At 41.3% G+C, this 12,891-nt stretch overlaps 1 protein-coding gene across 1 annotated transcript in view; it reads left to right on the top strand.

The window, feature by feature from the left end:
* The first annotated feature begins 3,629 nt into the window (after positions 1-3,629).
* LOC128442935 (acid-sensing ion channel 1) overlaps positions 3,630-12,891 on the top strand; it is a 41,819-nt gene continuing 32,557 nt past the window's right edge. Inside the window, exons 1-2 of the mRNA XM_053425580.1 lie at positions 3,630-3,991; positions 8,666-8,861. Coding sequence (XP_053281555.1) covers positions 3,630-3,991; positions 8,666-8,861 — 558 coding nt within the window. The remainder of the gene's footprint in view (positions 3,992-8,665; positions 8,862-12,891) is intronic.

Here is a 12,891-nt window from a genome sequence, read left to right on the forward strand (position 1 = left end):
TTAAAAGTTGGATTTGTTACAGTTTGAGTTCTGGTCTATGTTGTTTCTCGGATTGGTTCTTTGCCTTTTTTTGACTTTTAGTTGATCTGTCTGCCACATGTCCACTGAACTATAAGTCTGATGTTTTATTTGATTGAATAAATCCAACATCTATACCTGCTTATCTGATTGATCTGCTTCTTGGTTGTACCAAAAATAAACAGCATGACAAGCGACGTACAAGTACAAAATTAAATTAAAATACATAAATACAAAACAAGGCATAATTCAGTGGACCTGCAGTGTGCAAATGAACAATAATCAAATAATCAGCTGCATATGAATAATATCAGCATACCTGAGTGATTACATGATTGCGAGATGGAGTGTTCAGTGCTTGTGTGTGTGTGTGTGTGTGTGTGTATTTGTGTGTGTAGAGTTTGTGTGGTTCAGCAGTGTTCTACAGTTTTGAATAAGAAGCTGTTTTTCAGTTGTGTGTGTGTCAGAGGGGAGAAGTGTGAAATGAGGTGAGCCGGGTTGGAGATGATATATGAGCCCTTCCGCAACCAGAGTTTTGGGATTATCAAAATATTTATCACCGTCATATTGCCTTAAAAACGAGCAAAAGTAAACTTACTTAACAAAACTTTTTTGGTTAAATGTAGAATTTTAGTGTTTGCAAGGCAACAGTTTCAACCCCGGCCCCTGTTCGGTGCAAACTATTACTTTGTATTACTTTTGCCTCCCTTTGCATTTGTTATGCATCTCCGTCGATAGTTGTGTGTCTTGTGATCACTTTGGATCTATCTGTTGTCATTTTATATCAGGTAATAGTCATTTTTGACTTTGTTGTCATTCAAATCTCTTGGTTGCTTTTTTGTTAGTAGACATTTTAGTGTAATTTGTTGTCATTTTCAGTTGCTTTGTGGCTGTTTTGTGTCTTAAGGGCAATTTGTTTTGCATCTCTGTGTAGGTATGTGTGTTTATGGTCATTTTATGTCATTTATTGGCCATTTTGTATCTTTGTGGCCTAACGAGTCTCTTCAGGCAGTTCACAACTCTTTGTGATCATTTTAGTATCTGTTGTCGTTGCTTTGAGTCGCTTTTATGAGCCCTTTGTGCGTCTCAGTGATGATTGTTTCCCTTTGTGCAATCATTGGATTTTTTGTGTGCAGTTTGCATCTCTTGATAGTTGTGTTATCACCTTGTAACTCATTAATCACCATATCATGAATGTTTGTTACAGTACTGTTGGAGGATTTATTCAGATAATAAGAAAAAGACGCTTCATTTCAGAGAAACACAATTCTATACATACATATAACAACATACAGTCATATATAGACATATACACAACTTTGCTTTCAAAAATTCGAATTGTACAGCTTGTGCACACACATCTGCATTAGTTAGAGCTCTGTGTTGGATGTGGGAGGAAAGAAAACAGCCTCTGGGTACAGTGGCGAATGTACAAGGACTTTTAATGTCACGTTTTTTTTCTTCTAGTTGATTCACTCAAGGTGGGTAATGAATCTTTTATGACAACTAATAAATATTTTGTCATATTAGCAAAGCTTGATTCAGCCTTGTTGCGCTGCCAGATCCATTCTTCCTGCCAGTATCCAGCTGGGGACTAAATGTCATTGTTTATTCATGGTCCAATCTAAACATGACAAAGACAGTATCATCAATAATCTTTCTTTTTTTTTCTCTGCCTGATAATGACTTTGTTTTGAGAAGTTGCAGTCGAGACACCTTCACCTCTGCTCACAACACATTCAGGCTTCATAACTCAAGTTTATAGGCAAAGTCATTTTAAGTTTGACGAGCGAAACATTGTTTGCACATTACCGCTCTTTAATGACGATTACAAATCCATAACTGGGCTCCTTAGTAATGACAGAAAACAACTTGTAATATATTTCAAGCTTCTTAAATGATTTTCTGTGAGTGTACTATAACAAATATTAAACTGATTATTTTGTGTTTTTACTTCGGGACCTTGATATTGTGGCTCCACACCACATCAACACTGCACAGACTCAAAAGCACAAGATGGCAGCACCTGTATCCAGGATATTGTAGCTTCATTGTATGAGAAGAAGTGTAAACACGCCACTCTTCTTTATACAAAGACCATGGCGGGAAGAAGCCTGAAAATGATAAGAGCACTGTAATGGTGGCTGTCGTATGTCCACTAGGTATTTATTGTTTAACTTGGCCAACTTAAATTAAGTTTTATTTTCCATTGGAAGCAATGGGGTGAATACAAAACAATGCAGAATAACAGACTTCTATTTTCCCCCCAAAAAGACTGAGGAAAAAATATTGAGCTACAGGAGCTAGTGGAGAGGACGTGACGTCATGAATTTGGTTGGAAGATGTTAACAAGTTACATTATGGGAAAGGAGGGATCCAGAGCTTCAATAATAACATTATGTGAATGCCAGGATGTCTTGTCCTCTAACCCCTCAGCCTCATGTGTGACCCCTGGCTTTATGGAGGTGATGTCCAGTTTAATGTCTTGTGCAGTTTTCCGCTCTTGATATCGTCTGTTTAGATTAGTGCTGGGCAGTAATACAGCCAATAATCATATATATATATATAAATGTATTAATCAGTCTGTAATGATCATGATAAATTTCACTCAACTCTTCTTCTTGAGCAGAGGATGCCAAATACTTGAAAAATAAACTAAAGATTCAGTTGATCTGCGGTAGATCGATATGTTTTAAAACTTTTGTGATATTGCTATTGATGAAAATTATATTGCAATAATTACTTAAATTGTTTCAATGCTCATAGGTTAACTTTGCGTTTGTTTGCAGTTGTCCTCTATCCAGGTAATAGAACTCACAGTTGATGAACAGCAGCAGCTTCCACTCTCTCTCCCCTCGTCCATTGCTGCTGCCACACACACACACACACACACATCCACGCACACACTCCCACACACCCACACACACTCACACACACACTCCCACACACAGCCACCCACACATACACACCCACACACAGGAGCTCACGACTCAGCACCGAGCAGAATAAAAGCACCAGTCCGACTCTCACACACGTTGCTCTGAGCTGAGGAGGATCAGTGAGTGACAGAGACGTGGTGTGCGTGCGGTGGAGCTGCAGAGGAACTCCTGATAAACGGGCTCAAGTGTCAGAAGGATTTCTCCTCTTCTCCTCCTCTCCTCCTCTTCTCCTCTTGTTGGCGTGCATGCAGGGGATGATGCTGGCTCCTCGGGACTTCAGCCCGACCAGCGGATTCTCAGTCCGCTGAAACACTCCCTTCTTCTTCTTGCTTGTTTTGCTTTGACTGCGAACCTGCACAGCGTCTCTCTGCAGCGCAGTGGGGATGGACCTCGGTTTGGACGACTTGACGCAGGAAGAGTCCTCCAGCTTGTGCGTGCACGCATCGGTCAAATGTGTCACTTTCGCTCGCAATTCCCACTCGTCTGACTTTTTGGAAGAGCGACGGCTCCCGGACATGTTTCTCTCGCAGTGTGCATGAGAGATGGCGACGAAGCACTGGCTGTCTGCGCACCTGTCCGGCTGGATCATGGCACTTTGCGCCACAGGTGAATGAATCTCCCCGAGCAGTGAGTGTTTTTTAAGCCTGTTTTCGAGCGCGTTGCACAGAGACGATGGATCTCAAAGTAGAAACCGAGGAGCTGGACTCGAATCGACCTCCACCCATTGAAGTTTTTGCGCACAGCTCGACCCTGCACGGGATCTCTCACATCTTCACGTACGAGCGCTTCTGCATCAAACGCTGCCTGTGGCTCGTGTTCTTCCTGGGCTCCCTCACCTTCCTGCTGTACGTGTGCGTGGACCGGATCCACTTCTACCTGGAGTACCCGCATGTCACCAAGCTGGACGAGATCGCGACCCCGATCATGACGTTCCCCTCGGTCACTTTCTGCAACCTGAACGCGTTCCGCTTCAGCCGCGTCATGCGCAATGACCTGTACCACGCAGGGGAGCTGCTGGCCCTGCTCAACCAGAGGTACCGGACTTAACTTCGCATTTTGTTGTGCATGTGACTTTTATTTATCTTCTGTCATTTAGCAACTGCATCTCATTTTTCCCATTTTAACATCTAAGCAACCCTTCACTGCAACTCCATCTCCATCTTGTCTTTGTACAACTTGTAAACCCATGGAAGTTAACTGTACAACACTTGAGTATTTCAATTTGCTGCCATGATATAGGCTACTTCTACTCCACTGTATTACGCAGGGAAATACTTTTGACTTTATGTGACAGTTAAAAGTTATTAAGAGCTTTGAAGGTTTAAGATCTTGATTCCAAAACCAACAATTATGTTATAAAGTTTGATATTGGCATAGATACAAATATGAGTAGTTAATCAAATTGGCTCCACCTTTTTAATATCGAACCAAACCATCACTGAAACTCTCATTGTAAATCAATGAAAGTCTGATATTACACCTGTTAGTGGTGGAATGAATAAGATTAAGATTTAAGATACAGAACCTACAATGATCTGGTAAAAAATAATAATCTATATAAGTAGAGATTAAAACATGTGTATATATAAACCTACAATCTAATGAATATTATCAGTTATGTTAAAGATTGAAATGTATATAATGAAATTGTATCCGCTTTGACCTACAGCAGTAAAATGCTGCTCAAACATTAATGCATCATTAATAATAATAACACTCAAGGGGACCGTTTTCTGTATTTTGACAACTTGCATTTCATACATTCAAGTAACGCTTTGAATGCAGGACTTTTACTTTTCGGGGAGAACTTTTTTGAGTGTATATTTTAATAAGAGAAGGATCTGGTGATTGTGTGTCGCTTCTCCTACGAGCTCGGATTCAGTCCAGCGCTTGGAGAGCAGGCTTGAATCAACTGAGGCATCATAATCAGAGAAATCCAGCTGCCTCTGGATCCTGGAGCATGAAACAGCATGTACTGCATCAGTCTGTATCCTGTATGCACGTGCAGGGAGGGAAAGATGGAGTCTGGGAGTTGTTTTTCATTTGCTCACTTAAACCCTATCGTCTGTGTAAAAAAATCCTCCTCCATATTAAATCCACTTGTTTCTTTTGTGTGAAAGATTGTGCTATAGTTGTCGTATTAAAGAGGAAACGGACGTAGGGAGAGGAAAGACTGTGAATAACATTGGGTTCGAAAGCTGTTTAATAGACCTGTTGTTTTCCCTGTGGTGTAACGATGTGCAACTGTCAACAGAGGTGCTGCAATAATGACATAATCAGCAAGTTGGTGTCAGTCAACGATGTGTGTTTGTGTGTGTGTGTGTGTGTGTGTGTGTGTGTGTGTGTGTGAGACAGAGAGAGAGATATCTGGGTGATCAGAAACATTACAAAGTAAAGGCTCAGATGATGTGAGCCTCTGACAGGTTGTCAGTTGAGTAGATCGAGGACAGGACTCGGCACACGGAGCTGAAAGGCCTCTGGTGGTTTGACTTTTATGTGGTTATACAGCCGACTTCGTCCCTAAATCTTTAATGAAGATCCCAGACTCTACACTAAAATTAGATAAAAAAAATTCTCTCCCTGTGCCTGATAATCAACACTTGCCATCTGGATTTTTGTCATGAATACATTTACTACGTTCATATTTCCCGGCTCACATGGGTGATTTTTCAAAGTTGGAGACTGGAAACATAATGAAAACCGCTCATCTCCACTCTGACACTCTGAAGTAGGTCTGGTGCTCATTATCCCGCCTCCCTTGGCTAGGTAGAGAGGCGATGAAACGGCACTCTTGGCTGTTATAGACCCAGCCTGAAATGAAAGCGCTTGTGGCATGAAATCCATTTAAGACCATTCTCCGCCCCCTTCTAACGTTTGGAGTCACTGGTCTGGGAAATGTCTTGTGGCATGATATTTAAGCTGCGCACATGCTGAAATGTCAGCGTTGATTCCGTCAGCTCGAGCGTTTGGGACTTTATCTCATAAGAGCCTTCTGGGCCGGGCTTGTTCACTACGCTAACAGTGGGGAGCAAATGCCCCTCCTCAATTAAGTTCCTTTTCAGTCAAATAAGAATCTTAATGTCAAGACAAATCCATCAGCTCATTTTTGGGGTTAGGCTGGAGGATTACACCCAGGCTCCTTAATGATCCTGTCCCCTCACGATAATGAAAACCATTACTGCACCTTGTTTCATAAGAAGTGTAATAGTGTAAAGTGTCACTGTAAGATGGTGTAATTATGTTGTACATCACCCGCAGTGCTGAATCTCTACTCATGTCATGCAACGTACAAATGTGGTGTATTTAGCACCGTGTTCTATAAGGGACCGTATTGATTTAACGGTAGCTTCATGTGTGTGAGTCATTTCCAAAAAGTTCATCATATGAGGCAGTGGTAAAGAGGGGGGGGGGGGTCCAAGCAATCTGCTCTTTGGTGAGTCCATTAAAATGGTGACACTTTTAATAATGGCACAGTGGGGCATCACAGCGAGCTAGAAAGCGGGAGCTTTAACAGCTACTCCGCGCTCTTTTAACACAAGTCAGCGTGGTCATATTTTTGTGAGCTCCATTTAATAAAAAAGAAATTTCCCGCTGCCCCCGATAATGTCTCTGTGTGATGAGGGTGGACCGGCTCCCCGCTCACTCACAGGTCTTTATTGTCTGTGCAGTTTGAAAAAGTGCTTTTTTTTTTGGGGTGGCACAGAAAAAAAAAGATTAAATATCACCGAAATGCAGCTGAATGCCAAGCTATCAATAATGTGCCAATATCTGTTGATGCCTACACAGGATGAAAAGAAAATCATTTTTGTAATGAGTGATGAAGATAATGATGATGCACGAGGAGAAATTAACCGTTCATTTAACTGAACAGTGTAATAAGGTCAGAGCATCGATTCATTCAGTCGTTGTGATCCATGATTTACTGACGTCAACGTCTCAGTATCACAATGTAAAAAAAATATGGACAAGACAGAATATACAGTCTGTTGGAGATCAAAGCCAAATGCAAATCTGATGGTGAAGAATCTCTAATGATACACAAGCATATGCTGCAGTCTAACTTGCTACTTTGTAGCAGGTATAATGTTTACTACTTTAATGTGTCTGTATTAATTAGCTAATTATTTGAAAGTGGCTGTAGGTCTAATCTATATTTCTATACTAATAGTGCTCTAGTTGTAATAGTAATGTGTGTAAGCAGTATTTTGAGGACCAATAGCTTCACAGAGGCACGACTATAGGCTATCCTATTTTAACGGCTCCTTCAAATGTGGCCAACAGACATTGTGCGCTGGTTGATGACGCAAACAATCTTCCTATGTGTGTGGCTGAGCTGCAGTAAGCATAGCGGCCCAAAGTAGCCGACATTACAATGGTCAAGAGACGAATAAGCTGGTGAGACAGAGCAGGCAGCTGTTTTCAGTGGAAAAGACAATTAAAACCAAAGGTGCACTTCACCTACATACTATCAGGTGATAGATAGATTAAGATTAAGATGGATTTATTTGTCCCAAACACATGCACAGACATGCACAGGCACACTCATGCAGGTAGGGAAATGTAACCTCTGCTTTTGACCCATCTGGTGCAGGACACACAGAGCAGTGAGCGACCATGTACGGCGCCCGGGGAGCAGATGTTGGGGGAGTAAGGTGCCTTGCTCAGGGGCACTAGACAGGGTAGGGAGAATCCTCTTGGATTTTTGGACAGATCAATCCAGGTTCGTCTTTTTGTTGTTTCTCCGTGGAGTCGAACCAGAGACGAACCAGAGACGAACCAGAGACCTTTTCTGCCCATAGTCCAAGTTTCTGCCACTAGTCCACCGCCTCTCCCAGATAGATAGATGGATACTTTATTAATCCCGTGGGAAATTTAGGTGGACGACAGATACATGCGACTAGGAGGATGAATATCTTGCCACATTTAACGGCTAAAGTGCAAGATAACCAAGATGATGATCTGATGATGGTACTAGATGAAACATGAAGGCATCACCAAAGTTATTTCATGACAAACTAATAGTTCCACAAGCTCATGGCGGCGCTAGTTAAGATTCATAGCATTATAATGCAACATCTGGTAATCAGGTACCGTGTACTACAAAAAATACTATGCTGTCTCGGTATGTCCATTAGATGTCTGGGCACCTTTTTAAAGGGGGCTATCAATACAAATATAACATTTCAGAAAGTCGCCATGAGCAAAACTATTATCTTAAAAAACATTTTCCTCTTTATGTCTGAATCCAGACAAGTGAGATCTGAGCTGAAGAACTCTGTAGCCTGAAGCTGCTGCATCAAAATGGACATCTGGTTTTATGAGGCCCGTACAGCTCTTGTCTGAAGTTTATCATATATTGTAAAGTAAAGTGTTACAGAGTGATTTCACCTCAGAGGCAGAAACGGGCAAAATTATTTTGTCCATTTTCATAGTTTTCTGTCCCTTGACAGAAAACCTGATTCATTCTAAGTTTGGTTTTTAAAGAGTAGAGGTTCTCTGATAAAGACGTAAATGAAGTGTGAAAAAAATCTTCAAAAGGATGAAATTCCCTTTTTATAAGGTCTGCTGTTTAATCAGGCTCTGATTATTCACTGTGAAGATTCACTGTTCAAAGAAATGCATCAATCCACTCAAGGATAAGACATCAAATCAGTGTTTATAAATGTGAAATCTATTTCTTCAACCTCTTTGTTTCTCCGTTTGTGCAGGTACGAGATCAGAGACATCCACCTCGTGGAGGAGAGCGTCCTGGAGAGCCTGAAGGTCAAAGCCGACTTCCACAACTTCAAGCCGCGACCCTTCAACATGCGGGAATTCTACGACCGGACGGGTCACGACATCCATGACATGCTGCTCTCCTGCCACTTCCACGGCACCGAGTGCAGACCGGAGGATTTCAAAGTGGTGAGTCGTCTCCAAGGAAACAGTCGTGAGGAGAGGATGTGTGTGATGATGTCCTTTGTTTAGTTAATTATGAACAAATGGGATTTAAAAGGACCAAAATTAAGCTTGAAACTCTGCCCCTACAAAATTAGAAAACTAAATATTTATACAAGACTGAATCCTGACCATAGACAACATTTTTATAAAAACAAGGTTAGGGACAGAAACCAATTAAAATAATTTACATGTACAAAGAATTATAATGATAAAAATTGGAGAAGGTTTTTGGACAAAATACCAAAAGTCTGATCATTACATTGAAAACATGAGGAGGAATGAAGGACCGGTACAGTTTAAGCGTCGAGAAACAAACTAAACATACTAATCGCTATAACCAAATTATTTAAATATGAACGATTCTGTCCCGAGCTTTTGTATCAATATGAACTGTTAATCACTGTATCTGTTATTTCTATTTCCACCGTACAGTTAAAAATTAGATGCAGGACAACATTTCAGTGCCCATGATAAGCAAGTGTTAAAACCAAGCACCAGTGAGCTGTATAATCTATCACAACACAAATCCGTTTAAGATTAAGGTAATTAATAAACCAGTGTGTTTGATTTGATGTTTCAATAGAAGAGTGCAGCCAGCACACACTGTAAAATCAAAGGATTATCTATTTATAGCGGGTGAAAGAGTAATGAACCCAGAGAACAAAGAACAAACCTCTGAGTGAACCGAGGGCAACGTTAGTAGTTTCCTGACCTGAGGATCCCTGCTGTGTGTTTTTCTCTGTGCAGGTTGCTGGTTTGAATCCCAACATTCTCCTGTGTAAACTTGTCACCGACTGTAAGAGCTTTGTTGTGATGACCTCTATCTTTTATTCCCAGAAGCATAGACACACGTCTATCATTAATTCCTTCTTTCCCTTGTTTTGCAAGGATCACGTTGAGGTGTGTTTACCGGCCTGTGTATGAAATGCCTTGAATCTGTGCCGAAGAGTCCTTGTTAAAATTTATGATCAAACACTGTTTGGAGCTTTTTATTTATTTAGCTGAATCCCAGCGGTTCTGTGTAAATGTTTACGTCTACCTTTTCATCTTTTCATCTTTTCTTTGTTACGGTTTCCATTCGAAAACAAGGGAGGGGGGGTGTGGGGGGGTGCGTGGGGCAGCAGTGTCCTTTTTAAAATGAAACCCTTGTGGAGGAGAGATGTGTGGAGCAATGCAGCAGAGCTGGTCAAAGTGTGTTTAAACCCTCCACTGATACATGAAAGTGACGGACTGAGGAAGTTTTTCCCTGCAGCACAAAGTCGAGCTCCCTGGCAGCAGTGTCTGGTCCATAAAACCCTGCTGCTGCTGCTGGCCCACCCAGATGCAGTCGCCAATAACCAGTGGCATCTGATGTGGTTTTTAATTTGGAGCTGAACACTGATCACTCCACGCAGCAGCCACGCTGGGTAGATTGGATTAAGTTTTACGGAAGCGAGAAGATTCACGTTTCACTCCAGTGCACATCTGTGGTGGTGTGAGACTAGTTGTCCATGAAGTGAATGGTGGGATGTCTTTTTATTTCCTTTTAAGCAGAAGAGTTGAGTTAAAACAAGCTTGCATGTTTTGGACTTAGGGATTTCATTTTGGCGGGCAACATTAAAACACATTCAGTGGAAACAAAGATGAGCTCATCACACGGCCACTTGATGTAGCAGCTGCTTCGAGGTGATATTAGTGCTCATTTTTCTATGAGCCCAGTGAAAGTAAAACTACTGGAATCCTTTGTATATGTCTCCACATGTTGTGTGAAGCACAGCGATAAGAGCAGAGTACCTTCTTCATCGGAGGCGTCTGGCAGCAAGTTCAAACTCTGGTCTTAAGTGTTTCTTCGGCTCAGATTCGATATAAAGATGGATGCCAGCTCCCAAAGTGAATCCAAATCATCTTGATCATCCCCTAGTGGCTGGCTGTAGTATAGGTCATGAACCCCTGCTCCTCCATGGTGGCAGATGGCACATGTAGTTCTTACAATATCAAGTTTATATTTTGTTGATACATTTGCTTTTATTTAGTTATTGATCATCTTGTTGCTTGAACCATCTTGTTTCTGTCCCCGTCCACTGCTTCACCATTGGCCACATAGAAACTACATTTCATCTCCACTGTTCCCCTTATATAGATGATTAGAAAGTAATATTTTAACATATTTTAAGCCCAGTTATCCAGCCCAGCCCCAGGCCGACTCAGAACTTATGTTAACACGTGTTTGTGTTGCAGCGAGTAATGAGAGAAAAGAGGATTTTTTTGAGACCCTATGGAAATGCATGAACATCTTCAGGTCTTTTTTTACTTAATCCTGTCATATTAAGAGACCACTGCTACTGCACATCTGCACTGCACCCACATTCTCCACTAGAAGTTTGTCTTTATTATTGTTGAACCGTTTCCCCTAGTTTACAAAATATCCCTGTAACTTTTGAATTATTACGGCAGAAAAACATTTTCTGCAGGAGTTTAATGAGCCGTCCGTTTTCAAATCTCTCTCTTGCTCACTTATTCACTGCTCCCTATACAATACTCTCTCGATAGTTAACTTCATCATGAGCAGTAAATTTATACATTTATTATTATGTATTTCTATTGCTGGCAGCTGTTGAGTTGTAAAATTGTAATTTTCCCGTCTTCGCGTCATCTTGTTACGTACAAGGAAAAGAAAAGGATCATCAGACTTCGCTCTCTCGCTGTGAATTTTCCATTTTCCTGCTGTATGGCCTCGCTCCGTACATTTTAATGGGGTCTGGAAGAAACTCGGAGATTTGCATTCTCACATACGGCCCCCCTGAAAAATGTCATGAAACCAGCCAAACCTCAGCGCATGTCTGAAAGCAGGTGGAAAATGGATTCACGTTTCAGATCCTGGTTCAGGGATGTGGAAGATTCACAGTCTGGCAAGGAGCAGGTGGAAATTGCTGGTATAAATCCGGGAGGCGGTGATTGGACAACGAGGAACATGTGAGCCGGCAGGGTGTTAGGAGATGAGGCCTGGTGCAGGTCTGAGATCGCTGGTGGTCAGGAGGTTGAATGAAAGACACTAAAAATACCCATAAAAAAGAAAGGGCCTGGAGAGGAGAAAATGGCTGAAGGCAGGGACAGATGCAGAGGGAAGAAAATAAAAAAAGGACTGTGAACGTCCTTGTGACACGTCGATAAAATGGACCTGATTGCATTTCTGGATTGTTGCAGGAAATACTTTTGTGATGCACTGAGGAATTTTTGAAGGCAATAAACAGTAAATAGATTTACACCTTTAAGACAAGAATAAAAAGAGACTGATACTAGATGCTGTCGTAGTTTTAGGTCTGAAAAAAGCCTAATTTACCCAGAAAATCAAATGCAACTGAGTCCATACAGAAATACAGACAAGCCAAAAACGATAGGGCTTTATGTTTGGATTTAGACGTGTGTTTGAGGTCTCAATCTAAGAGCTGGTGGATGGTCTCTCAGTTTGACATGCTGTCCACTTTTGTCAGATGTAGAGTGCTTGTAGTCGTTTTGAATTTGCAGACTGAAAAATGGGGACAATGTCTCACACTCAGACAATCTCTCTCTCTCGGTTGTTCAAATGAAGAGGGCCACAAATCAAACAAAAGAGCTGGATTCTGCAAATGTTTTTAAGAGGCTTGACTTTATTGAGCCTGTTGTTGTTATGCGCTGGCTCACTATCACGATGACTGGGATCACATAGACTGGCTGCAATATATTCAGACTTTTCGGACCTTATTCGGAATATTTTTGATTTACACAAGCTGCTAATAGATTCCATCCATATTCCTGTTTACATGTAACAGAGCAGAACCTTAACCTATACATCCAATGCTTCCGCCAGGATCTAAAAACCCCAACCTGAAAGTTTAATGAGCGATGCTTCTGGTTTACACTCGAACCCAGGGCATGTATCATCAAGCAGTTAGCTGTCATGTAATAATATCGCAAAATGTTGCGATAGCTTTAAGAGGATATTGTAATATGATTAAGATTCATACAAGTCTACATA

This window comes from Pleuronectes platessa, chromosome 6, assembly GCF_947347685.1.
Source record: "Pleuronectes platessa chromosome 6, fPlePla1.1, whole genome shotgun sequence".
NCBI classification, from domain to species: domain Eukaryota; kingdom Metazoa; phylum Chordata; class Actinopteri; order Pleuronectiformes; family Pleuronectidae; genus Pleuronectes; species Pleuronectes platessa.